The 27,138-nt window shown below is 36.2% G+C and overlaps 1 protein-coding gene across 1 annotated transcript; it reads left to right on the plus strand.

Annotated features, from left to right (window-relative positions):
* Positions 1 to 9,195: 9,195 nt before the first annotated feature.
* MS4A5 (membrane spanning 4-domains A5) lies at positions 9,196 to 26,694 on the plus strand. The gene is made up of 5 exons (XM_025459873.2): positions 9,196 to 9,466; positions 11,761 to 11,889; positions 13,137 to 13,193; positions 14,152 to 14,304; positions 26,544 to 26,694. The coding sequence occupies exons 1-5, from the start codon at positions 9,314 to 9,316 to the stop codon at positions 26,643 to 26,645; spliced, it is 594 nt and encodes a 197-aa protein (XP_025315658.1). The 5' UTR covers positions 9,196 to 9,313; the 3' UTR covers positions 26,646 to 26,694.
* Positions 26,695 to 27,138: the final 444 nt, after the last annotated feature.

Genomic DNA, 27,138 nt, shown 5'->3' on the forward strand with positions numbered 1-27,138 from the left:
CATATTTAAACTTTGTTATCAGTGTTAGTGTTTCAATTTGTTGTCACCAATTCATTTTACAGCTTAATAATTTTTTTGTTGAAGTATAGTTGACATACAACACTATTAGTTGTAGGTATACAACAGTGATCTGCAATTATATACATTATGAAATGCTCACCACGGTAAGTGTGATTACCATCGGTCACCATACAAAGTTATTGGCAGTATAATTGACTATACTCCCTATGATGCACTTTTCATCCCTACGACTTTATTGTAAAAGTAAAAGTCTGTACCTCTTAATCCCCTTCACCTACTTCGCCAACCCCTGCCAATGACCAATTCTCTACTGATGAGCCTATTTCTGTTGTACAGCTTAATATTTAATGGACCTACTTTTCTATGGTGCTAATCCTCCTTCCCTCCTCCTCTGTGTATTACAGGGGCTTAATAAGTCAAACAGGAAGAAATCTATGTAGGTTCTTTAAGGGCTCAAGAACCAAGAGTCAGTGAGAAGTAAAAATCAATCCCACCTTCCCCTGCTTTGCTGTTTCCAATCATCCAATTTACTCCTCTCTCCACAAATCTGTGTTGAGGATATGTATAATCTGTTTGTCCAGTTATTAATGAGATCTAATGTGGCAATGAGCCCAGAATGTATATAGGAAGAGAATGAAACATACTTAGGGACAGGAAGGTAGGAGGCAGGGAATGGCAGAGGTGAAAATGTCATAACAATGTATGACAAACTGTGATATATTGAGTGAAGTTCTACTTCCATATGTCTGCACTCATTTGTAATTTATCAACTCTATGACCTCAGTGGTCAAAGGAAATTGACCTTTAGTGGTAAGATCTGTGGTCAAAAGCCATGAGTTACCCTGCATCCTCCAAGGCTAGTAACTTTTTTCAATCCTCTTTCTCCTCAATTTCTTAGATACATTTGGAGTTGTAAACCAGCCCTTCTCTCTGCAATCTTCACTCTTATTGGCTCCTGCAATTTTCTTCCCATTTCAAAAAGTCTAAAATAAGTATTTCCAGGATTCTCTCCAACTTCTTCCTTTTTTGAAATCACATACACACATCACATAATTATCTCATATCCTTGTGAATAACCCCAGACAGTGTCATAGCTATGTCTTGAGCAGAATTCCATACAAAGGCTCACTTTGAATAAGCACTCAATCATTTTTAAAAGCATAATCTCTCCATCTACAGGTGAGGGAACTTATCTGTGGTAGAATAATGAGGCATGGAGACGGAGAGACGAGCAATCCTTGTTGCCTTTGCCTCTGTAGTAAGGTCAGCTGCCTGAGCTTCCCAAGTTGGTTCAACTTTGGTAGGGTCCTTACCTGAGTTGGCCTTCAGCTCCTAAACCGTTGCTACTTTGTATTCAAATCACTCTGAATAATACTAATTCCCCCATTTGCTTCAGCTAGATTAGCATATATTATATGGTGCTTATATGAGGTGTTTAACTTTCAGCCCACAAATGCAGGTGTTCAGGAAATAGATATTTGCAACTCTTAATCATATTCTTTGAGAATCCAACCCACGCAGTCAGTTCTGCCCATTTTTCTCCATACCCATCCAACAGACTCACACATGAACACACTGATGCACCCATGCAGAGGGTCTTGTAGTCTTAAAACAGTGTAAGCCATTGGAGAGGTGATTCCTGTCATCATTGGCCAGTCCACACCAAAGAGCGCTGAGAAACTCAGTTCTATTAGACTCTAAGTGTCCTGTGAATTTGACGCTTCTGTACCACACTTGGAATACAGGATTTTCTTCCAAAATTGCAAAAAATACAGTTCCTAGGTGTTGGACTTACAATGTGAAAATGTAAGAAAGTTAAAGATCATCCTCTCTGAGTTTTTTCCATCCCACTGAGAATGCTAGGGAGCAAGTCAGAAGCCCCTAATGTCCCCTGAGCCCACAAGCACCTTTGTTTTCCCACAACCTGCAGGAATTCCCCTTTTCTCTGCTTTTCCAAAGGCAATTCTCCCCCCTTACTTCCCCTTTTTGAGATACCTTGCACTGTCCCACCAATGAGTTTGGGTCTAGAGCTGATGAATCAAATGTATTTAGGAGCCAATAAACAAATGTAAATGAGGTAGCTGCTTATAAAACAAGGTGAAGGAGACTAGAGGGAGGGCGGCCTGGGTGGCTCAGGGGTTTAGTGCCGCCTTCAGCCCAGGGCGTGATCCTGGAGACTGGGGATCGAGTCCCACATCGGGCTTCCTGCATGGAGCCTGCTTCTCCCTCTGCCTGTGTCTCTGCCCCTCTTTCTCCCTCTGTGTATCTCATGAATAAATAATTTTTTTTAAAAAAATAGAGACTAGAGGGAGCCAGAGCATTTATGATTTATTTAAAGGCAACCTATTTTCTTTTAAACTTACTGCTAACTTAGGGTAAAACTGGGAAAAGTTGATTTTCGGATGCTACCTTGTATATACTGTGGGGGAAAATGAGCTGACTGCTCACAAGTACACCTTCATTTGATATATTAAATCTCCAACTTAAGGATTACAGTAGGTGAGAAGGATCAGAGGGGCTAGAAGGTGACTACCAATGGGATGTTGGTGAGGTGATGCTCACCATTTTTAGGCTTGGCCCCTTAAATTCTTGTATCTTTCTAATAATCTCTGTTCCTTCTGTACTGGCCAGATGCAGAGAATCTAGAGCCCAGAAGATGCTGAGATGTATAGAGAACTGAGCCTTAGTAAATACAATAGATTAAATCCATTGCTGAACATTCAGTTGGATTGTGACCTAAGAGAGAAAACTTTACGGTACTAGGCCAAGGAAAACACGGAATTTTTTATACAAGTTAACCTACTCTGAGTAATAGAACCACTGAAGCAAAAAATCTTGTTTAAATGGTAAGAATCTTACCTTTATCCCTTTGTATTAGCTGTTGCTGTGTAATGAATTACCACAAATGTAGCTGCTTAAAACAGCACAGATTTATTCCCTCTCAGTTAAAATCAGAGTACTGGCAAGGTTGATGCTTCTGAGGCTTGGGATCCTCTTCCAAGATAATTTATTGTTGGAAGAACCAAGTTCCTTATAGTTGAGGTTAGAGAACCCTGTTTCCTTGCTGGAGGCTACTCTCTGCTCCTAGAAGTCACCTCCATTTCTTCTCATGTGGCCTCCCGTTGCATCTCCCAACCCAATGATAATTTGTCAAATCCTTCTCAAACTTCTGCTTCTAGTTCTAAGGGATCCCATGATTACCCTGGGCCCACTCAAATAATCCAGGATGATCTCCCTACTTAGAAGTAATATTAGTAAAGTTCAAAGTAAACTCTTCATGAGTGTGTTATCATATTCACAGTCCTGGGAATTAGGGCATGAAATTTTCTTGGGTGCCGTAATTCCTCCGATCACATCTCTGATGTGCAATAAAGGAGAAAAGGTAATAAATTATTTTGATGTATTATTTTTCCTTTTGATATATTAGCTTGCTTTGTCACACGTGCAACCAATGTAATCTTTTTCTGGGATACCAATAATCAGTTACATATTCAGATGGTTTTAAAAATAAACTAGTCATACAAAATTATCTTGAGTAACAGGAATATCCATTTGGAACTCTAAATATCTCTAATTCAGCCATGCACCAGACAAATATCATCTTTTTATGAATGCCTTTATGTGAAGAAAGTTGAGAAGCACTGATCTTCTCATTGTGAAGATCAAAATTTAACTTTCTTTCCTCTCTCCAACTCCCAACCATGATGACATACATAAATGTTCTCCATCCCCCCTCATCTCTATAAAGCCCATAATTCGGGCAGAGAGGCATGTGTTATCTCTTTATGACCACATATGCCATCAGAACAGAGTCACTTATTCTTTATCCTGCATAATGTTTCCCAACCCCCCCCAGAATGGTGTTCCTTTTCTTCTTTCCTGTATGCTTTTTCTCTTTCTTTTTTTTTTCCTTTTCAACCCCAAACCTCTCCAGTTTTCTAAATCTCTTAATACACTGATTCATATTATAAATAATATCAATGTTGTCATTTTGAAGGAGTTTCTGCTGGTGAAACCCAGCCTACTCGCCCTTCATTGCTGTCATCCCCAATCTCCATCATTCATCTATGGGATTTTTCCCATAGCCTCCCTTTTATTTTATATCTCCTTTATTTCTCTCTCTTGCTGTCTCTTCCCTCATTATGAAAAAAAAAAAAAAAACAAAAACAACCAAGCAGGCACCCCTGAGTGGTCCAGTAGGTTAAGCATCTGCCTTCAGCTCAAGTCATGATCCTGGGATCTTGGGATTCAGCCCCACATCAGGTTGCCTGCTTAGCAAGGAGTCTGCTTCTCCTTCTGTCTCTACCTCCTACCTCCCGGACTTGCTCTCTCTGTCTTTCTCTCATCCTCTTTCAAAAAAAATAAAATATTTAAAAAAAAAAAAACAAAGCAAAACAAAATACTTCCATAGATTTCCCCCCTCTTTCACCATATATGGATATAATACATTTATTGATTTTTAAAATTATTTTGAGTAGAGTTGATACACATTGTAATGTTAGTTTCATGCATACAACATAGTGATTCAGCTTCTCTATACATTATGCTTTGCTCACCACAAGCGTAGCTACCATCAGTTACCATACAACATTATTTTAAAATATCATTGACTATATTCCTTATGCAATGGCTTATACTTCCAAGACTTATTCATTCCATACTGGAAGTCTATATCTCTCACTCTCTTTCACTCATTTCCCAGCCCCCCACCCCCTTCCTTCTTGCAACCACCAGTTTATTCTCTGTATTTATAGGTCTGATTCAGCTTTGTGTGTTTATTCATTTTGTTTTTTAGATTCTACATTTGAGTGAAATCATTTGGTATTGGGCAGCCTGGGTGGCTCAGCAGTTTAGCGCCGCCTTTAGTCCAGGCCGTGATCCTGGAGACCCGGGATCAAGTCCCATGTTGGGTTCCCTGCATGGAGCCTGCTTCTCCCTCTGCCTGTATCTCTGCCTCTCTCTCTCTCTCTCCCTCTCTCTTTCTTTCTCTGTGTGTCTCTCATGAATAAATAAATAAAATCTTAAAAAAAAGAAATCATTTGGTATTTGTCTTTCTCACTCTTATTTCACTTAGTATAATATCGTCTAGGTCTATCCATGTTGTTGCAAATGGCAAGATTGCATCTCATTGTTTATGGCTTCATAATATTCCATTTTGTGTGTACACATACATATCATATCTTCTTTATCTACCCACCTGTCTATGGGTCATTAGGTTGCTTCCATATCTCAGCTCAATGTAATACCCATCAAAATACTAACAGCATTTTTCATAGAAATAGAACAAATAACCCTAAAATTTGTATGGAACCACATAGACCTTGAATAACCAACAGGAAAAAAAAAGTTAAAGTTCTTGATAAAGAAGAACAAAACTGGAGGTATAAAAATCCCAGACTTCAAGATACACTACAAAGCTATAGTAATCAAGACAGTATGGTCCTGGCACAAAAGCAGACATATAGATCAATTGAACAGAATACAGCCCAGAAAGAAAACCTACATTTCTATGGTCAATTTGGTTGACCAGTGACAAAGGAGGTAATAATATACAAATGAGGAAAAGACAATTTCTTCAATAAATTATGTTGGGAAGACTGGACAGCTACATGTAAAAAAAAGAATGAAACTAGACCACTTTCTCTAATACCATACACAAAAATAAACTCAAAATGGATTAAACAATTAAGTCTATGAGAGCTGAAACCATAAAAATCCTAGAACATAGGCAGTAATTTCTCTGACATCAGCCATAGAAACCTTTTTCTAAGGACGACAGGGCGGCTCAGTGATTAAGCATCTGCCTTTGGCTTGGGGTGTGATCCTAGATCCAGGGATCGAGTCCCATGTCGGGCTCCCTGCATGGAACCTGCTTTTCCCTCTGCCTGTGTCTCTGCCTCTCTCTCGGAGTTTCTTCTGAATAAATAAAATCTTTAAAAAAATATGTAAAAGAAACATTTTTCTAAGTATGTCTCCTAAGGCAAGGGAAAAAAAAGCAAAAATAAACTATTGGGACTCCCTCAAAATAAAAAGATTTTGCATAGCAGAAGAAACCTTCAGCAAAACAAAGGGGCAACAGGTTGAATGGGAGAAGATATTTGCAATTGATACATCTGATAAGGTGTTAATATCTGAAACATATAAAGAATTTATACACGTCAACACCAAAAAAGCCCCAAACAATCTGATTTAAAAATTGGCCAAGCACCTGAATATACATTTTCCCTAAGAAGATTGTATAGATGGCCAACATACACGTGAGAAGATGCTCAACATCACTAATTACCAGGAAAATGAAAATCAAAAGCACAATGTGATATTACCTTACATCTGTCATAATAGCTAAAACAAAAAAGACAAGAAATAACAAATGTTGGCAAGAATGTGAAGAAAAAAGAACCCTTGTGCACTGTTGGCAGGAATGTAAATTGGTACAGCCACTGTGGAGGTCCCTCAAAAAAATAAAAATAGAACTACCATATGATCCAATAACTCAAGTACTGGTTATTTACCCAAAGAAAAAAAATACACTAATTCGAAAAGACAGATGCAGCCTTATGTTTGTTGAAGAATTATTCATAATAGCTAAGATATGAAAGCACATTTGCTGATTTTTATGTTCATAAGAACTGTTTTCTGGATAATTTTCTAACATAAAAAATGAATAGACACATATACTGTATTCTGCTGCATACTTCAGTGTTTTTGTTTTACTTTTCAAGCCCTATAAAGTTTTTTGTTTAACTTTACATTTTGAGGCATTTTTAGACTCCCTCAAAATTCTCTGAAGCTGCAAAATAAGTGTCTGACGTACCCTTCACCTAACTTTCTCCAATGGCTATATCTTATATAACTGTAACACAATGTTTTGATATCAAAACATTTTCCCTTCTTAACATCCCAACACTTCTACTGAGATTTTCTTTTGGGTTTACATAGTTCCTGATTTTTTCCTTTTTATTTCTGTTTCTATATTTCATATTTCCTTACATTTATAATAATTTTGTTTGTCTATTCACATGATAGAGGGAAATATGAGAAAAGCTTTTTGGAAGGTTAAAACATTCAGTGTTTGCCATCTGTGAGCCTTTCTGTTAGATAAACTTACTAAGCATCATTGATTTAAGAAACCCTACATTTCAATATCCTTCATATCTTTCTAATTAAGGTCTTTATTTTTAGGTTCTGATATATTATGTTTTTACCTGTGTGATGTTCTGGGCAATGATTTTATTTCCCCTTTAGTCCATAGTTAAAATAATCCCCTTCCTTCATATCAAATTACCCATTACCCCTTCTGAAATATATCTGGGAAGTACAGTAGGTTTTATCATCATTCATGGGATAAGATATTTATAACTTAAAGAGCAAGAGAAATCTAGAGGATCTGAAAACCCCTAAACAGGTGACATCTGATCAAACTGGTTGGCTTCTACTGTCTAGAATATGACTATGGATATTTAAAAGGGGGATATTTTACAACAGAGAGAAAGATAAAAAATTTAAAAACAAAATTGAGCTTCAGCTGTAGGAAAAGAAGAGCTACAGAAAGCACAGAGGGCCTTTCTGTGAACTTTCTAGCAAGAGAATTCGGGAAGTTGTGACAGTGAGAGTTCTGATCCCATTAACCATGAATCCAAGAACATCAATCACTTGGATCATTGTAACTTCCCTGGAATAGCCAGCAATATCAGGCTGAAGTAAAGCTTGATTTGGGAACACTGAGTAATACAGTAATATTGTACATTATTCCATAAACCACTTAGAGTTAGAATAATTCCCAAGAAAAGAGTAGATTTTGGCAGATTGGAAAATAAAAAGAAATCTAAAGATATAGGAAGAAAGAAATGTAAGTGCACAAATTTATCTTAGCCATGTATTTTCTTAGTATTTTATTTATTTATTCATGAGAGATGAGAGAGAGAGACACACACAGGCAGAAGGAGAAGCAGGCTCCATGCAGGAAGCCCGATGCAGGACTCGATCCAAGAACTCCAGGATCACACCCTGGGCCAAAGGCAGGCACTAAACCACTGAGCCACCCAGGCATCCCTGAGCCTAGATACTTTATTAGCAGGAGAGCTATGGAGGTTCATAGCCACTCTGAAATACAGAAATGAGATAAAATAACTTCTGGACCAATTCAGTATGACATCTCCAAAGTTTCTATACCTAAGCCTGTAAAAATACACTGAATATTTACCTGATAAAGAACTAACCAAAATAAACTCTGAAAATAATGTAAACATAAAATGAAGCATTTAATTACCATGATTAAAATAGTAATAATAAGGGAAAATGTTAATTGCTATTATTTTTGTAATTACAATTTATTTAGCATTCACTTCATGCCAAATAGGTTATAATTCACTCATAATAGCCCTATAAGGTAACAATTATTATTCTAATTTTTAGATAAAAGATGTAATATTTTAATAAACAGGTAAGTTAATATGAATATGTAAGTTAATATATCATTTAGTCAAGACCTCATATCTAGTAAATAAAGGGGTTTGGAATTAATTCTAAGCTTTTATGATCTAAGGATTGAGTATCTCAGAACTGTATCTCTAGAATTAGCTTGCATGAATTAAAGCATAATAAAAACTTCAAGTAATCTTTCTACCATTTGTCTTATGGCTATTGAAACATTGTTCTAGTCATCATGCTTAGGGAGCGAGAGAGAGAGAGGAACCATCCTTATGGCCCACAGAATTCTGAAGGAAATCAAGTGCTGGTTGTTTGAAGCCACTATGTTTTGAGGTGGTTTGTCCACAGCTAAAGCTAATAAAATCAGGTGGAACAAAAGTAACAGGCTAAATAGATACTATGTCTACTTCAAGAAGTGGATTACTAATTAATTCTGAGGGCCTGAGAGGTTTTATCCCCTACCTCCTGAAGACAGAGAACTAGAATAAGTGTTCACAATACTCATTTATTTGGGAACTAAAATGTTTTCACAGATCATCTAGCTCAGCCTGATCAATGTACATCTATGGAATCTGAAACCAAGAGAAGGGTGTGACTTGTCCAAGGTCACAGTGAATTCCTGACTAAACTAGGACTACTGGACAGGTTCTCCGACCTCCAGTCCTGGGTATTTTACTCACTAACCTTGAGATCTTGACCAGTACTGAGATTCCATGACTTTGTGACTCTATAGTTCTATAATTCCAAGACAAAGCACAACAATACCAGAGCTCCAGACACCCTTGGTACAGGAGAAGAACATGGTCTAGACTGAAGTACCATCAAGAACATTTTTTAATTTCAAAATATCAACTCCACCATCATGAATCCAAACACTGCACATAATCCTGTATTTCTGGTATTTCCTCCAGAGATCACTATTCCTGATGTGCAGCCAACAGACCTTACAGCCCCAACCTTTGAGTCTAAGAGTGCTTTTCCAAAATTACTTGCTACAAAAATGAAAATCTTAGGGGTAAGTCAGATTTTCCCCAATGGTTACTCTACTGAGGATGTGTTATGGACTGTTTGTGTTCCCAACAATTCATAGTTGAAACCATAATTCCAATGTAATGGTGTCTGGAGGTGGGGCTTTTGGGGATAATTCATTCATGATGGTAAAGCCCTCATGAATGAGAGTAGTGCCCTTATAAAAAGAGGTCAGAGAGGTAGCTAGCTTTCTTTCCACCATGTGAAGTTACAAAAGGGAAGTCATCAGTCTGCAACCCAGAAGGGGTCTACTCCAGAACCTAATCAGGCTGACACCCTGATCTCAAACTTTCAACCTCCAGAATCACGAGAAATAAGTTTCTGTTGTTCATAAGCCACCCAGTCTATGAACCATGGGCTTAATCAGCCACCTCAGCAGGGTGTTATAGATTCCAAAACTTTGCAATAGAAACTAAACTAGGATGGGAGATGGAGGGGGGAAGAAAAGGGAAAGAAATATCTAGTGGCACAATGTTTCAAGGTAATTCCAACTTTTATTTCCATTCAATTCAGGAAGTATGTGTCATATTTCTAAACCAATTGTGTACAAGGGTCTATGGAGAGGAAAATACAAAATGAATAAGCCAAAATCCCTGGGCTCTTGAAGGTTGCAGTTAAAGTAAAAATCTCCAAGCTGACCATCTAGGAGTTTTTTCCTAGTCAAGTTCAGAGAAAAGGAAGAGAAAAATCAAGTAGAAGTCAATAGATCAGATTTTATTATTGAGTCTACAGTTCTACATTTTCTCAATCAAAACTCAGAATTCATTTTCACAATATGATATGATATGTTTATATGTGGGGCTTTTGCAGAAAATCCCCTTAATACTGTAAATGCTCACCTCCCCATCTACCTATTTCATGAATATTATCTTTTTCAGAAAATGTGATTCAGTATGTTTAAAGTTATGATAGTGCCTATATCTTACAAAATATTTTATCTTTCAATCCCAAGGCTTCAAGAATAGAAAATAGAAAGAAATGTACTTTTTCCCGGGGTGGGGGGTGAAGAAAGATGGCCCACTGACATACAGAAAAGGACCACCAGTCTAAACTGCTTTAGTATCTATTCAAATATAATGGTACTGAAACTTCTCTTAGAGTTCAAATTGCTTTAACAATATGGATTAAACTGTGCAAAAAATATGTTAGATACTATGGGGGTTACAGAAATAAATATGACCTAGTTTATCTCATTGAGGAGAATAAATACATAATTTAGAAATAACAAAGTAATATTTAGAAATAATAAAATAACAATATTAAACATCACATTTAAATATAGCATCTAATAAGAGCCACAAATGGTTGAGGGTGAGGGGCAGGAGAACCCAGAGGGGAAACAGTTACTTCTATCTGAGCAATGAGACAGGGCAGCCTGGGTAGCTCAGAGGTTTAGCGCTGCCTTCCCCCCAGGGCATGATCTTGGAGACCTGGGATCCCGTCCCAGTCGGGGTCCCTGCATGGAGCCTGCTTCTCCCTCTGCCTGTGTCTCTGCCTCTCTCTCTCTCTCTCTCTCTCTCTCATTTTCATGAATAAATAAATAAAATTTTTTAAAAAAATAAAAATTATAAGCAATGAGACAATGCCATGGCAAATTCGGTACTTAATCTGAACCCTGAATCAGTGATGGAATTTTAATAATGAAAAGGACACAAGGAAAGAAGAATAGAGATAGAGAAAGATAGATAAAGAAAGCATCATGGTAGCATAGTTTGGGAATGGCAAAAGAGCAAATTAGACTTGAAAGATTTAATAGGATTAAAAGACAAAACAGAATACATACTGTTTTCTATAGTGATACATGCCCACCAACGGTGCACCACATCCTCACCAGCACCTGCTATCTTGTCTTTTCGATGATAGCCATTTTAATGTGAGGTCCTATCTCTTTGAGGTTTTGATTTGCATTTCTGTCCTGCTTGGAGAGTTTGACATGGACCTCTCAGCCTAACCTGGAGATTCTATTCAGTAAGTATGGGATATAGGATATAGGGCCTGAGAGTCTGCATCTCTCATTCTCAGGTGATCCTAATGTTACCAATCCCTGGGTTACATTTGCCAGAGCATTGATCTAGATCGTTTTACCTGTTACCAAATATCAGATAAAGGAATTAAGAAAGCACCTGGGAGAATCACAAAGGGGCTTCTACTGTCCTCCCCTTATTTATAAAACAAGGTAATTGACAAATCCTTTTAACCAAAAGAAGATTGTGTACATTTTTTGAAAGGTAACCTACTATTCCGCTTTTTCCTTACCATGACTTTTCTCTCTATTTACAGGCTATGCAGATCCTATTTGGAGTGATGAACTTTTCTTTTGGAGTCATTTTCATTTTCACTTTGGAAAATCCATACCCAAGGTTCCCCTTTATATTTATTTCAGGATATCCATTCTGGAGCTCTGTTTTGGTGAGTGTAGTCAATGAGTTCAATTTGAAGCCATGCCAACAGGGAATCTAGGGAATTCTTAATGACAAAATGAGCTGCATTCAGTTGTATGATACGCTTGAAAAGATAATATAAAAATCAACTTTGCTGGAATTATTTCCCCATTAATTCACCAGAATTGCTGATGTTCCATCAGCCCTGAAGTTCCTTTGGGAATATGCCCTTGGGTTTTGATGTCATTTGTCCATTCATTCATTCAAAATGAGTTGATATTTATTATAAGCCACACACATAGAGGAAGGCAAAGAGGATCCAAAGGTTAATAATACATGAACCCTCACTATGAAAGATGTAATGAAGTTTCCTCAAAAAATTAAAAATAGAATTACCATATGATCCAGCAATTCTACTTCTGGGAATATATCCAAAGGAAATGAAAACCCTACGTCAAAGATATATCTGCACCTCCATGTCTAGAGCAGCATTATTCACAAAAGCCAACCCCTCGACAAGTGAATGGATGATAAACAAGTATATCTATATATGTGTATGTGTGTACATATATATTATATACTTTATATGTATACATACACATAATACATATTATATTACATATATACATACACACATGAATACATACACATATATTTAGGATTGTTTTCAGAATTCCAGGCATATTAGTTAGGAGAACATACTGGATTGCAAATGGTGTGAAAGGTGTTTCTTGTAAGAATGACAGAATCTGGGACCCCTGGGGGGCTTAACGGTTGAGCGTCTGCCTTGGGCCCTGGTCATGACCCTGGGGTCCCGGGATCGAGTCCCACGTCAGGCTCCCTGCATGGAGCCTGCTTCTCCCTCTGCCTGTGTCTCCGCCTCTCTCTGTGTGTCTGTCATGAAGAAATAAATTTAAAAAAATGAATGACGGAATCTGATCTTACTGGTTGTGAAACTGGTTTGACACCAGTATGTCATATCAGAGCTGAGTCCACAACAGCTATACAAAGAAGGTGTATAAGAAAACTAAAGCCAAGTAAAGCTTTAAAAAAAAATCCCATGTTCAAATAGTTAAGGCTAAAATAATTTCTAGTCCAGCAATTTGTCCACTAATTATTTGCTGACAATATTATGAGGCATCTGTGCTCACTGCTCTGGATCATGTGAACTAGGAAGGTAGGAATGCAAAAGAAACAAAGGGATTCTATTCTCTGAGAACTCTTTAATTTCAGTTAAGCAAGCCTATCACTGAGATTATTTATTCTTTTTAATAGTTCATTAATTCTGGAGCCTTCCTAGTTGCACTGGAAAGAAAACCCACAGGAACTCTGGTGAGTTACATTTTGTCCTTTACTAAAAATTTGCAACTCTGAAATAATTGATTTTCACCTCGAAAATGAATGTGGAAAATCATTAACCCACTATAATTCCACAAACTGTCAAGTACTGACACCAATCAAGGGCATTTGTCTTTTGTCCATAGAATCATAAAACACTAGTGCTGGAAGAGTTTTCTAGGTTATCCAGTTTCTTATTTTATATATGAAAACACTGAAGCATAGAATAAATGTCAAGTTCCTAAACCAAATGGTGAAATGGGTTTCAATATTCCAGTAACTCATTCATTCATTTTTCCTGTATTTTTGGTGTCACCTCATGCCAGACACTTTGAAAGGCACTAGTTTGACTCACATAATAGACACACTGTCAAGACAACCTAGTTAAATCTTTAAAGCAGAAGTTCAAAATAAATAATACAGTGTTAATAATGCAAAATTTTAACTTACAGATAAATCATAAGTAGAATATTTTACTTTTCTCAATGAACCAAATATTAATCAATTAATCAACAATCCAATAAATTATTTCCAACACAGGACTTCTCCTGTAGGTTTGAAGTTTTAGGAAAAAATAAAAATTGCAAAGATATACAGTGTTTAGTTAAGCAGAGTCATAAAACAAAAATGTAAGTAGGTCCTGACTTTTACCAGAGCATCAATGTGGCTACGCCTAAGTACCTCTTTTGTTCAGTGTGCATCCCTCCCCCCAACTAAATGGGAGTTAACTTAGGTACAGATTGTGGGAGATGGAAGGGTTATTAAAAGTTCACTGGATTCCCTCATTCTGTGTCTGGGAACCTGAAGCCCAAAGGGATGAAGTGTCACACCCATAGGATCACACAACTGCTTTGTGGCATTGCAATGCTGTGACTAAAATCCTCTCTCCATCCAGTCTCCCTCACCGTTGCTTTGTGTGTAGACGCAATGTCATGATCTTCATCTCTTTCAGGTGAAGATGAGCCGAATAATGAATTTTCTTAGTGCCCTGGGAGCAACAGCTGGAATCATTCTCATTGCATTTGGTCTCATTCTAGATCAACACTACTTTTGTGGCTATGTTCAAGCAGTTAGTCAGTGTCAAGGCATTGCTACCCTATTCATTGTAAGTATACTGCTTTTTTTTTATGGCAAGGAGTAATAGGTGTATTTATCGTAAAAGTTTATTAGCATCCAATCAGCAAAATCCAAATAATGTTGTGGGCACATATATTTTCTTTTATTTACAAACATTTACAAAAATCATAATTTCTGATGGGTTATACCAGGCATTGTGGAATAGAAAAATAAACACATTACAACCCTCCACTTTTAGGAATTCACAGATGAGTAGAGAAGATAAAACATGTACACCAATTAGTATAATGTAAAAGAGTGCTATAAGAAGAAAACTACAGGTATAGCAGTATGGTAGTAATTCATAGTCCCAGATGTACATTAGAATTGTGAGTGTTTTTATGGTTTGGGTTTTAGATTTAATATTTAGACTAGACTTCTGATTAAACATGGTATATACTGAAAATAGGCATTTAATCCTGCTCTTTCCAAAACACCACTAATACTAGTTTCAGGAAATGTAAAAAATGTAAATCTACGTGGAAAGAAAAAATAATCAACAAGACCCATCAAAATTTGCCAAGAAAGCTGGAGAGTCATCACCTAAGGAAAAGGGAGTCCACATGGAAGTAAAATATCAAAGTTGCAAGAGCAGATATCCTTCCTCATCTTTTTCCTGTATTTAGAAGGAAAACATATTGTCTTTCATCATTAAGTATGATGTTGACCCAGGGTTTTTTAGATGGACTTGATCAGGTTGAAGAAGTTTTTTCTCTTCCTAGTTTGTTGAACATATTCACGATGTGTGTTGAATTTAGTGAAATGCTTTTTCTGTATCAACTGAGATGATTATGTGGATTTTGTCCTTTGTTCTATTGTTATGATGCATTGCACTGATTGACTTTTTAATCTTAAATAAACTTTACATTCCTGGGATAAATCCCTCTCAGTCATGCCGTATAATTTTCTTTAAATGTTGTTAGATTCGACTTTCTAGTATTTTGTTAAGGATTTTTGCATCTATATTTATAACGGATATTGACCTATAGTCATTTTTTCTTGTGCTGACTTTATTTGTGTCTGGTTATTACTGGCATTATAAAATGAGTTAGAAAACATTGCTTCCTCTGATACTTTTTGGCAAATTTGATTAAAATGATATGAAATATTCCATAAACATTTGAAAGTCTTCACTGGTGAAATATCCTGGGTCTGGGCTTTTCTTTGTGGGAAATTGTAAGAATTATCTGTTACCAGTATACTTAGATTTCCTATTTCTTCTTGATCAGTTTCAGGAGTTTGTCTCTTATTGTCAGCATGAATGAATGAAGAAACATGGCAATATTGATTTTCAAGAAGGCTGACTTGGTAGTATTGTGTTAGTAGGATTGTCTACCAAATAATCTAAAACTTTAAAGTAGCACAGAGGAGATAAAATAGCTGAGAGGATGATCCAATCACCATCAATGGCATTGGTCATCTTGACGGAGGGTAGTTTTATTTCAGTCATCTTGAGTGGAGCAGTCTAGTTCCTAATTCTGAGGAGCTTGGGCCACCTGTGTATTAGGTGCCCTATCATTTGGACCATTTACTTTTGTAAAGTTGCTAGAGTACTACAGCTTAATATCTGTAATAAGTGTGGTAGCGTGGAAGTAGTGGTGATGATTTTAGTAAGACCTTATCCAATGAGGCTTAAGTGTAATCTTTCTCTGATATTTCCAAAATAACCAATTATTTGTCTAAGGTGACAAAGAATGAATAATTAGATGGCTGGCAAGGAAGAGTAGTCCACATCTGCTAGTGGAAAAAAAAAGACAAATTTATTTTATAATCAGAGTCATCAAGATGAAAGTCAAATCATTCACTGAGATATAGTACAGAATTAATTTCTGAGAATCTAGTCAATGATTACCAGGAAGTAAGAAGATAATAGGGATAGTGAAGGCCTTGGAAAATCCAAAGCTTTTCTGACAAGAAATTAGCAGCCTACAACAGGGGAATATGTGAAGAAGAGTCTCTCTTACAGCAAATTTCCTACATATAGACAAGACTGGAGAAGGTTCTTATAAGACTTTAATGATTAATCCAAGATAATTGGTCCTAGATAAGATATTGTTCAAAGAACATTTTACTTATTACTCCTGGTGGCAAGCTAACAACACATAACTCCTTCCCTGGGATTTATTTTTATAGATTGGCAAAAATATAGATAAAAGGCAGATGAATAGACAGGATAGTTAGTGGCAAAGTTTTGGCAGACCATCTTTTTCTTCACCACCACTCCCTCAAGGGAAAAGAAAACAAGAGCAGATGTGAAGAGATAATGAAAAAGTCCTGGGAAACCTTCCTAGGACAAATAAAATAAACCCTACTCAATAAAAAGTGCTAGACTTACCTCATCACCATGAATGTGCAAACCCTGGACGGGGCTGCTCACAGGTAGTCAGTGGAATTGCCAATAAATGAGTCAAGAGGCTAGAACCTTAATTGTGAGGAGTCTGGCTAGACCTCTCTGGGGCCTCTGTGACTATCTAGCACTGTCAAAGACCACCAGGAAAATCAGTGACAATTAAAAACTGAATCTATTAAATTTGGTGATCAAGGGGGAACATAGGTTCCCAGACACAATAGGGGGAAACAGAAAAGGGCATTTATAGGGTTTCATCATCTGGAATAGTCATAAGGCAATTTTAGGGGACAGTAACAATAGCCTGGAAAGGAAATGGTTAGATCTGCAAACTAGACAAGTTACAGGGACAGTCAATGGTCTAATTATTGGAAAACATGAATTCACATGGAAGTACCATTAAAAGATTTCTCTGTGGCCTTATTTTGACATGAAGCTCTGAGACATCTTATGTTAAAATCTTGAACTTAGATATTTAGTCTTGTGTATATATATATATATCCTTTTGCACTTTATCAATTTGTTGAGTCAAAGTAGTTATTTTTCAAATTATGGGGATTTTTTTCTTTATCAATTCCCAGTAATCTTATCTAAAACTAAAACAAAAACTAAATTACCAAAAGGAAAATGTAGAAGCAACTGGACTGACACCTAACTTCTCAAAAGCAACAATAAAAGCCACAAAACTGAACAATATCTTCAGTGTTCTGAAAAAAATAACTGCCAACGAATAACCTATCATTCACTGCTCATTGTTGTGAGCTATAAAAAAGAATGAAATCTTGCCATTTGCAATGGCATGGATAGAACTAGAGAGTACTATGCTAAGTGAAATCAGTTGGTCAGAGAAAGACAAATACCACACGATTTCACTCACATATGGAATTTAAAAAACAAAATAGATGAACAAAGGAGGAAAATAAAGAGAGAGGCAAACCGGGAAATAGATTTCTAACTGTAGAGGACAAACTAAGGGTTGGTAGAAGGAAGTGGGCAGGGGATGGGCTAAGTAGATAATGGGCATGAAGGAGGGCACTTGTGATGAGCACTGGGTGTTGTATATAAGTGATGAATCACTAAATTCTACTACTGAAACCAGTATTACACTACATGTTAACTAACTAGAACTTAAACAAAAACTTGGAACAAAAAAAATGAAAAGAAAAATCCTTACAAAAATGAAGAATTTTTAGAGATACAAAAATTGAATATTCCCCCTGCAGACTAGCATTAAAGGAATGATAAGGAATGAACTTCAAATAGAAAGAAAATGATAATACAATGAGATCAAGAAGGAATGAAGAACAAAGAATGTGATAAATGTGTGGACAAATACAATACTTCTTGTGTAATGCAGTAATAATAATATACATTGAGATTTAAAATAAAGTAAATGCCAGTCAGTCATTAACATATAAGTAAGTGAGAAGGGAGCAAATGGTGTTTTTGCTATTTGTGTTTGCTAATGGCCTGAGTTTTCCCTGAGAAGAAGGTGAAGGTTTGAGGAACTTTAAACTTTGATATATATTTTTTAAAGATTTTATTTATATATTCATGAAAGACACACAGAGAGAGGTAGAGACATAGGCAGAGGGAGAAGCAGGTTCCATGCAGCGAGCCCTATGCGGGACTCAATCCCAGAACCCCGGGATCATGACCTGAGCTGAAGACAGATGCTCAACCACTGAGCCTCCCAGGTGTCCCTAGACTTTGATATGTTTTAATAATGGTATAGATATACTTAGTCTACTCTACCCAACAACCAAAAATACACATTTTTGTAACACATAACCAACAAAGGATGACTATATATTGTTAAATATATCAATTCCAGATAAATACCAAGGTTGAAGTCTTAGTGTATGTTCTTGTGCAATAAAACAATCAACAATGATAAAAATAATTTCAAAAGTCCCTATGTGGTAAGATATTAAGAAATATGCATTAAAGTAATTATTGGATAAGGGAAGAAATCATAATATAAATCCAAAGATGTTCTGAAATGAAATCTCAAAAACTTGAGGGCAGAAGGTAAAGCAGTACTTTTAAGATAATTCATAGTTTAGAAATGTTGGTACTATAAAATATGAAACTTTGAAAATAATGGTCCAAATATTAATCTCAGAGATTAAAAGAGAGAAAACATGAAAAATTCCTGTTCCAAAGGAAGAGGAACAAAGGAAATATATAATGACAAGAGCAGAAATTGGTAAAAAAAAAAAAAAAAAAATCATGCACACATTAGAATGGATCAAAATAACCAACAACTGGTTTACTGAAAATACTAATAAACATAAAAATGCTTTTTTCTGGTTACAACAGAGTAGTTTATATCAGAGCATCTTTCTAGCGAAAACCACTTTTATTAAAAGCTTATTAAAATGATAAAAAAATTCTGTTTGAATACACACGAAAGAAACCATGGCAGCCAGAATTTAAAGTGCAAGGAATGTGTAAAACTTGGACACGTTGAAAAGGACCCAAAAGTCTCCATTGCTTTCCTCCACAAGTTATTTGCCTACACCTAAGATGTATAGGATGCAAAGCTCAAAGGCCAAGTTGTTAGGAAGCTAAGAGGCTAAAAGGCCAAGAAGAGATTTCAGGAGTCATGCAGTGCTGGGGACACACACACATTGTCCACTGAGAGGAAGGGTGGAGTCTGGTAAACACCCCAAAATTTCACTTGTGAAGAAAGATACATCCTAGAACTAAGGATAAAGGAAACAGACCACCCACCCAAAAACTGAAATTCATCCTTGAATTATTTTGATCATAGTTACCTTCCCTTAATCTGTCTGGTGAAAGAAAATTAAATCTTCCCCAGAGAAAGATTACAATTTAGAATTCCTACCATTTTTTTGCATACTATGTCTATTACTAGGAATAAAACAAAACAAAACAAACTAGTCATGTCAGAAGATAGGACAGAAGGTCTGAGACACAAAACCACAATAATCGGGGCGCCTGAGTGGCTCAGTTGGTTCAGTGTCCAACTCTTGATTTCAGCTCAGGTCAGGATCTCAGGATCCTGGGATGGAGCCCACATCAGAGTCTGTGCTCAGGTGTCTGCTTCGGGATTCTTTTTCCCCCTCTCCTTCTGCCCCTCATTCACACCCCCAAATAAATCTTTAAAAAATAATCAATGATAGAAACCACTCAGAGGTGACCCAGATGGTGGAATCATTAGATATATTGACAATAAATATGGCTGTTATGTCCAAGAGAGAAGAGAACAAGTTAGAGAATATTACAGGACACTGACACCAATTAGATAGAAGTCATTGGAATGTAGAGAACTGAACTGTGGCAAACGAAACTAAGCACTCAGCAGCTGGGGCAAACAGCATACTAGACGCATCAGAAGCACACAGGAAGAGAATCAGTGTAAAATACGAAGACTAATGCCTGTAAAGGAGAAAATTATATAAAATATTCGAAAGAGGGGCACCTGGTGACTCAGTCGGTTAAGGATTTGCCGGGGTCCCAGGATTAAGCCCTGAGCCAGTCTCTCTGCTCAGTGGGCAGCTGGCTTCTCCCTCTCCCTCTCCCTCCTGCTCCTGTGCTTTCTCCTCTCTCTCACTTTTTCTATCTGAAAAAACAAATAAAAATTAAAAAGAAAAAAATATATATATATATCAGGAAGAACAAACATAAGAGACATACAGAGCAGAAAAAAATGTGTCCTATATACAATTGAAGAACAGCAGGAGAGAAAATGAAAATGTAACACAGGCCAATGCTCACAGAGACAATGGCTGATGATTTTGTAAAACACAAGACAGGAACCACAAACAGGAAAATACAAGGAAAACTACCTAAAGCACATGATACTCAACTTGCTGTGGGGAGATGATAGATAGATAGATGATAGATAGATAGATGATAGATAGATAGATAGATAGATAGATAGATAGATAGATAGATGATAGATAGATAGATGATAGATAGATAGATAGATAGATAGATAGATAGATGATAGATAGATAGATAGATAGATAGATAGATAGATAGATGATAGATAGATAGATGATAGATAGATAGATGACAGCAAAACTGCAAAAGAAACTGGGAGTAGAGATGGAGGTGAATACATTACATTCAAAGGAACAAAGATAAGTTTCTAACTGACTTTGCATTTGGAGGCCTGACAGAGGCCAGAAAGCATTGGAATGACATTGTAAAATGCCAAAATAAAATACTGCCAATTGGAATTCCGTGTGCAATGAAAATATTCTTTAAAAGTAAAGTTGAAGTAAAGATACCAGACTAAGAAAAACTGAAAATAATTGGCATTAACAAATTAGTCCTGAATACACTGATTACTAGTAAGAATACTTAATTAGTAATCAAAAACCTCCCACAAGAAAAATCCAAAACGAGATGGCTTCACCGGCAAATTCTACTAAAAATTTAAAGAAGAATTAGCACCAATCCCTAAAATCTTACAAAAAATAGAAAAGGAGGGTCCAAAATCATTTTATAAGCCCAAGATTACTCATATAAAACCCAGACAAGTACACTATAAGAAAAGAAAATTGCAAGCCAATATCCAGGATGAACATAGATGCAAAAATCTTCAACACATTATTAGCAAAATGAAATCAATAGTTTATTAAAAGTCTTATGCACTATTATCAAGTGGCATTTATTCCAGGGATGTACATATGGTTCAACATACACAAATCAATAAGTGTGATATATCTCATTAACACAATGAACAATTAAAATCATCAGACCATCTTAATACATGAAGAAAAAGAATCTGACAAAATTCAACATGAAAAAAAAATTCTCAACACACTGAGATAAAGGAGCACACCTCAACATAATAAAGGCATGTATGACAAGCTCATAGCTAACATACTAAACAGTAAGAAGCCAAAAGGTTTTCCTCTAAAATCAGGAACAAGACAAGGATGCCTACTTATAATTTCTATTCAACCTAGTACAAGAAGTCCTAGCCAGAGCAATTGGGGGAAAGAAGAAAGGAAAGAAAGAAAAAGAAGAAAGAAGAAAGAAGAAGAAAGAAAGAAAAAAGAAAGAAGAGAAAGAAAAAGAAAGAAAGAAAAAGAAAAAGAAGAAAGAAAGAAAGAAGAAAGAAAGAAAGAAAGAAAGAAAGAAAGAAGAAGGAAGGAAGGAAGGAAGGAAGGAAGGAAGGAAGGAAGGAAGGAAGAAAGAAAGAAAGAAAGAAAGAAAGAAAGAAAGAAAGAAAGAAGAAAGAAAGAAAGAAGAGAAAGAAAGAAGAGAAAGAAGAAGAGAAAGAAAGAAAGAAAGAAAGAAAGAAAGAAAGAAAGAAAGAAAGAAAGAGAAAACAGGAAAAAAAAAAAAAACAGAAGAGGAGGGACACCTGGGTGGCTCAGCGGTTTAGCGCCACCTTCCGCCCGAGCGTGACCCCGGGGTCCTGGGATCAAGTCCCGCATCCGGCTCCCTGCATGGAGCCTGATTCTTCCTCTCCCTCTGGCTCTGTCTCTCTCTGTCGGTGTCTCTCATGAACAAATAAAATCTTAAGAAAAGAAAGAAAAAAGAAAGAAAAGAAAAAAAAGAAAGAAAAGAAAAAAAAGAAAAGAAAAGAAAAGAAAAGAAAAGAAAAGAAAAGAAAAAAAAGAAAAGAAAAAAGAAAAGAAAAGAAAAGAAAAGAGAAGAGGAGAAATGCATCCAAATCAGAAAGGAAGAAGTAAAAATGTCTCTGTTTGCAGAGGACATTAATTATACCTAGAAAAACCTAAAGACTCCATCAAAAAAATACTAGAACTAAGATAATAAATTCAATTAGAATGCAGGATGCAAAAATCAATATACAAAAAAAAATAGTTGCATTTCTATACACTAAAAAGAGCTATGAGAAAGATATTAAGAAAATAATCATATATACAATTACATTAAAAATGTTATTTAGGAATAAATTTAATCAGGAAGGTGAAAGATCTGTACACTGAGAACTGTAAAACATTGATGAAAGAAATTGAAGGCACAAATGGGAAGATGTCTCCTATTCATGGATTGGAAGGATTAATATTGTTAAAATTTCCATACTACCCAAAGCAATCTACAGATTTAATGCAATCCCCATCAAAATGCCAATGGCATTTTTCTCAGAAATAAAAAACAGTCCTAAAATTTTATGGAACCACAAAAGATTCCAAACAGCGAAAGCAATCTTGAGAAAGAAAAACAAAGCTGAAGGCATCACATTTACTGATTTCAAACTATGCTACAAAGCTTTCATTTTCAAAACAGTATGGTATTAGTAAACAAATAGACACAGAGATCAGTCGAATTAAGAGTCCAGAAATAAACCCATGCATATATGGTCAGTTAATTTGCAACAAAGGAGTCAAGAATATACGATGGGGAAAAGGATAGTCTATTCAATAAATAGTATGAGAAAAATTAAACAGCCACACACAAAGAAATGAAACTTGATCACTATCTTACACTACACACAAAAATCAATTCAGATCCTGTAAGACCTAAAACCACAAAACTCCTAGAAAAAAACTCAAGTAATAAACTATTTGATATCTGTGTTGGTAATGACTTTTTTAATTTGACACCCAAAGCAAGAGCAACAAAAGCAAAATAAACAAGTCGGACTGTATCAAACTAAAAAGTTTCTGCACAACGAAGGAAATCATTAGTAAAGTGAAAATTCAGTCTACAGAATAGGAGAAAGTATTTACAAATCATATATCTAATAAGAAGAATATATAAAGCAATTGTACAACTTGATAGCAAAAAAATCCAATTAAAAAATAGGCAGAGGATCTGAATAGACATTTTTTCAAGGAAGACATAACAGATGACTAACAGGTACATGAAAAGATGCTAGTATCCTAAGTCATCAGGAAGATGCAAATCACACCACAACAGAGATCACCTCACATCTGTTAGAGGGCTTTTACCAAAAAAAGACAAGAAATAACAAGTGTTGGTGAGGTTGTGGAGGAAATGGAATTGCACACTGTTGGTGAGAATGTAAATTAGTGCAGCCACTGTGGAAAACAATATGGACAGTCCTCAAAAAATCAAAAATAAAACTACTATGTAATTCAGTGATTCGACTTCTATTTTTCAGAAACAATAGAAAACACTAACTCAAAAAGATATGAACACCTTCATAGTCATTGCAGCATTATTTACAATAATCAAAACATGGAAACAAATTAAGCGTCTATCAATGGATGTATATGTGCTGCAGCAACAAGAAAGAAGGAAATCCTACAATTTGAAACAACATAAATGGACTTTGAAGCTATGCTACGTGAGATCTCCATCTGACTAGATGGAGGAAGAAAAATACTGTACAATATCACTTACATGTAGAATCTTAAAAAAGCCACATTCATAAAAACAGAGTGGAAGAGTGTTTACCAGGGGCTGTAGGGTGGAGAATTTGGACAGATGTTTGTCAAAGAGTACAAGCTTCCAATTAGAAGATGGGTAAGTTCTGGAGATCTAATGTACAGCATTGTGTTTAGTGTTAAAAATACTGTACTATATACTTTAATGTTGCAAAGATATTAGATCTTAAATTGTTCCCATTACAAAAAATGAAATGATAATTGTGACATGAGCAAGATATTAGCTAATGCCACAACGGTAATCATATTGTATATATAAATGCTTCAAATCCACATCCTGCATGCCTTAAATTCACACAATGTTATATGTCAATTATATCTCAATTTAAAAAAAAAAGAAGGTACATCTGGGTGGCTCAGTGGTTGAGCGTCTGCCTTTGGTTCAGGGTGTGATCCTGGGGTCCTGGGAGTCTCACACTGGGCTCCCCACAGGGAGCGTGCTTCTCCCTCTGCCTGTGTCTCTGCCTCTCTCTGTGTGTCTCTCATAAATAAGTAAAATCATTTATAAAAATTAAATCAATTAAAAGTTAAAAAAAAAAAAGAAAAGAGAATGCATAGGATGCATAAATCTGACTGGAAATCCATATCCAGAATATATTAATCACGGCTGAATATCAATAATAAAAAGACCTAAAAAATGAGTAGGACTTGAACAAGCATTTTGCAAAGATTGATACGCCAACCACCAGTAAGCATGTAAAAATGTGCTCAACATTATTAGTTACCAGAGGAATGCAAATTCAAAATCACATTTGTATGCTCACCAGAATGACTAATGAAAAGGACTAGCAAAAGCAAATGTTGGCAAGAATGTGAAGCAAATGGAATTCTTATACATTTTTGGTGGGAATGTAAAATGGCTCAATCACATTGGAAAACTATTTGGTAATTTTTATCAAAATTAACCAGGCCTATTTTATATCTCGACGATAGAGACAAGAATGTTCACGGAAACCTATTCATAACAGTTAAAAACTAGAAACAATTCAAATGTCTATCAACAACAGAGTGGCTAAAGAAACGGATAATTCGAACAACAGAATACTACTTAGCAATAAAAAAGAGAACAAACTGCTGATACATGCAACAGTATGGATGAATCTCAATCTATTATGCTGGCAAATTCAGATACAAAAATGAACAGGCAAAGTTAATAAATGGTGTTAGAAATCAGAATAGTGGCTGCCTCTGGATGGGTAGGGGGTTGACTGGGAAGGGACACAATGGGAATGTATAATATATATTGATCTGGAAATCAAAAAAAGGATAAAATACATATATATTTATATATAAAATCTGTTATGGTAAAATAAGTGGAAAATATTTTTAAAGCAGATAACAGCAATTTCAATGCTTTTACATACAAAGAATGAATATAACTGACAAAAAGCCAAGAACACAATTTTAAAAATGGACAAAATCATGAGGAAGGAATTTACAAAAATGCAAATGTGGTGGCCAAATCTACTCAGAGTGATGCCTGAATTCACTAGTAGCCAGAGAAATGTGAATCAAATTGATAGTGGACAAAGATACATTTATTAGCTTGGCAAAAATTAAAGCTATAAAAATTGTCACAGGTAGGGAAATGGTGAAAAGGATGTTCCTATGTATCGGTGGCAGAAATCTGAAATGTTACTATCATATTGGAAAGCAAGGAGGCATTTACTTATATGAAAGATATCCAGGTAGCTATCTCCAAAGCAGTTAGACACCTACACAAAAGGGCGTGTGTACAAGAATATTATTCTTAATGCAACAGAAGAGGAGGAAAAGGAAATAAATTCTTTCCTGTCACTAAAGAATAAATGACTTAAGGCAACTATACGGTGAGATATTATTATGTAGCCATTAAAAACCATGTGACTCTAAAACAGTATTTCAACCTATAGTCAGAACATAGAGACAGAGACAGTTACCCACACGGACCTTCACAGAGTCTCCCTGGCAAAACACTAGTGTGTCCGGCGTCTGGGCCCCAACAAGGTGTGTCCTACCGCGCTCTCTGTTGCCAGGCTGCACAGCCTTTTGAAGGTCTCCGGCAGCGACAAAAGGAACAGAAGATGGTACTATTCACCTACGCTTCTTCATGTGTATCTTTTTCTACATGTTCCTCTTTTGTCTGGGCCTGTAGGGGTTTCCCCCTCTCTTTCTTTCTTTTTCTACTTCTGCTTCTATTTTTTTCCTATTTCTTAACCTTTCTTTCTCCTTCAACAGACCACCTTTTGACATTATCGCTTTGTATTGAGTATATTTATGAAATGGGGCATTTCTGGAATATGATATAGAAAGTGGATTGTTTTGCATGACTTTCTCTAAGAAAATCATGTGCTGTGCTATCCTGTGCTGAAGCAACTGTTTACTCTCATGATCCTCCAGCATTTTACTTCCTAAGCATCAGAGACACTTGAGACTTGTGGGAGACCTTTTCTTACCTGGGTGTTGCTACCTCATTGTCATCAGAAAAACCATTATTGTGCTAATGCCATGATTCTTTTTCCCCCCCTTCTTCTGTTACAGGGAATTTTGATTATGTTGATGGCCTTCAGCATTATTGAATTATTCATCTCTCTGTCTTTCTCAATTATGAGGAGACACTTTTATTGTTATGATTGTGACTAATGCTGCTGAATATCACCGTGGGAATAAAGATGTGTTATATCATCAAGAAGTGAATCATGTTTGTGAGAAAAAGCCAGAAGGAATGTGGGATCTTAAGGCTGGCAACTGTCTGAACCAAAGGGGAGTGACTTAAGAAAGAGTGTGCAGTCTGGGTATATTTTGGCTGATAAAACACATCCCGCCTCTTTGCAAAGCCATCTCTTCCTCTCCCCAAATCACATGGTCATCTTGGTGCCACCTCCTCTGTTAGTCATGCATTCATTGAACTGAAGGGCGGCAAGGTAGTGTTGCCACTGTACAGAGAAATGAACCAAAGCCCACGGTGTGGAGTGACCAGGCCCGTAACATTTCCTGCCGATTTCTCCAATAGACTCTACAGGCTCCTACTCCATGGTTGTGTGGAAAGAGAGTCGGTTGGAAGAACGGCTTGGCCTGCAGGTTTTTCTGTTAAAATCAATGTTAGCCACTCAACCAGAAGAGTAACGAGAAGGGC

This window comes from Canis lupus, chromosome 21 (assembly GCF_003254725.2).
Source record: "Canis lupus dingo isolate Sandy chromosome 21, ASM325472v2, whole genome shotgun sequence".
Taxonomy (NCBI): domain Eukaryota; kingdom Metazoa; phylum Chordata; class Mammalia; order Carnivora; family Canidae; genus Canis; species Canis lupus.

Excerpts from the sequence above, each read along its gene's own strand:
- MS4A5 (XM_025459873.2), top strand. The coding sequence starts at position 9,314 with ATGAATCCAAACACTGCACATAATCCTGTATTTCTGGTATTTCCTCCA. Across the intron at positions 13,194-14,151 it reads GAAAACCCACAGGAACTCTG|GTGAAGATGAGCCGAATAAT; the intron begins GTGAGTTACATT and ends CATCTCTTTCAG. Across the intron at positions 14,305-26,543 it reads GCATTGCTACCCTATTCATT|GGAATTTTGATTATGTTGAT; the intron begins GTAAGTATACTG and ends CTTCTGTTACAG.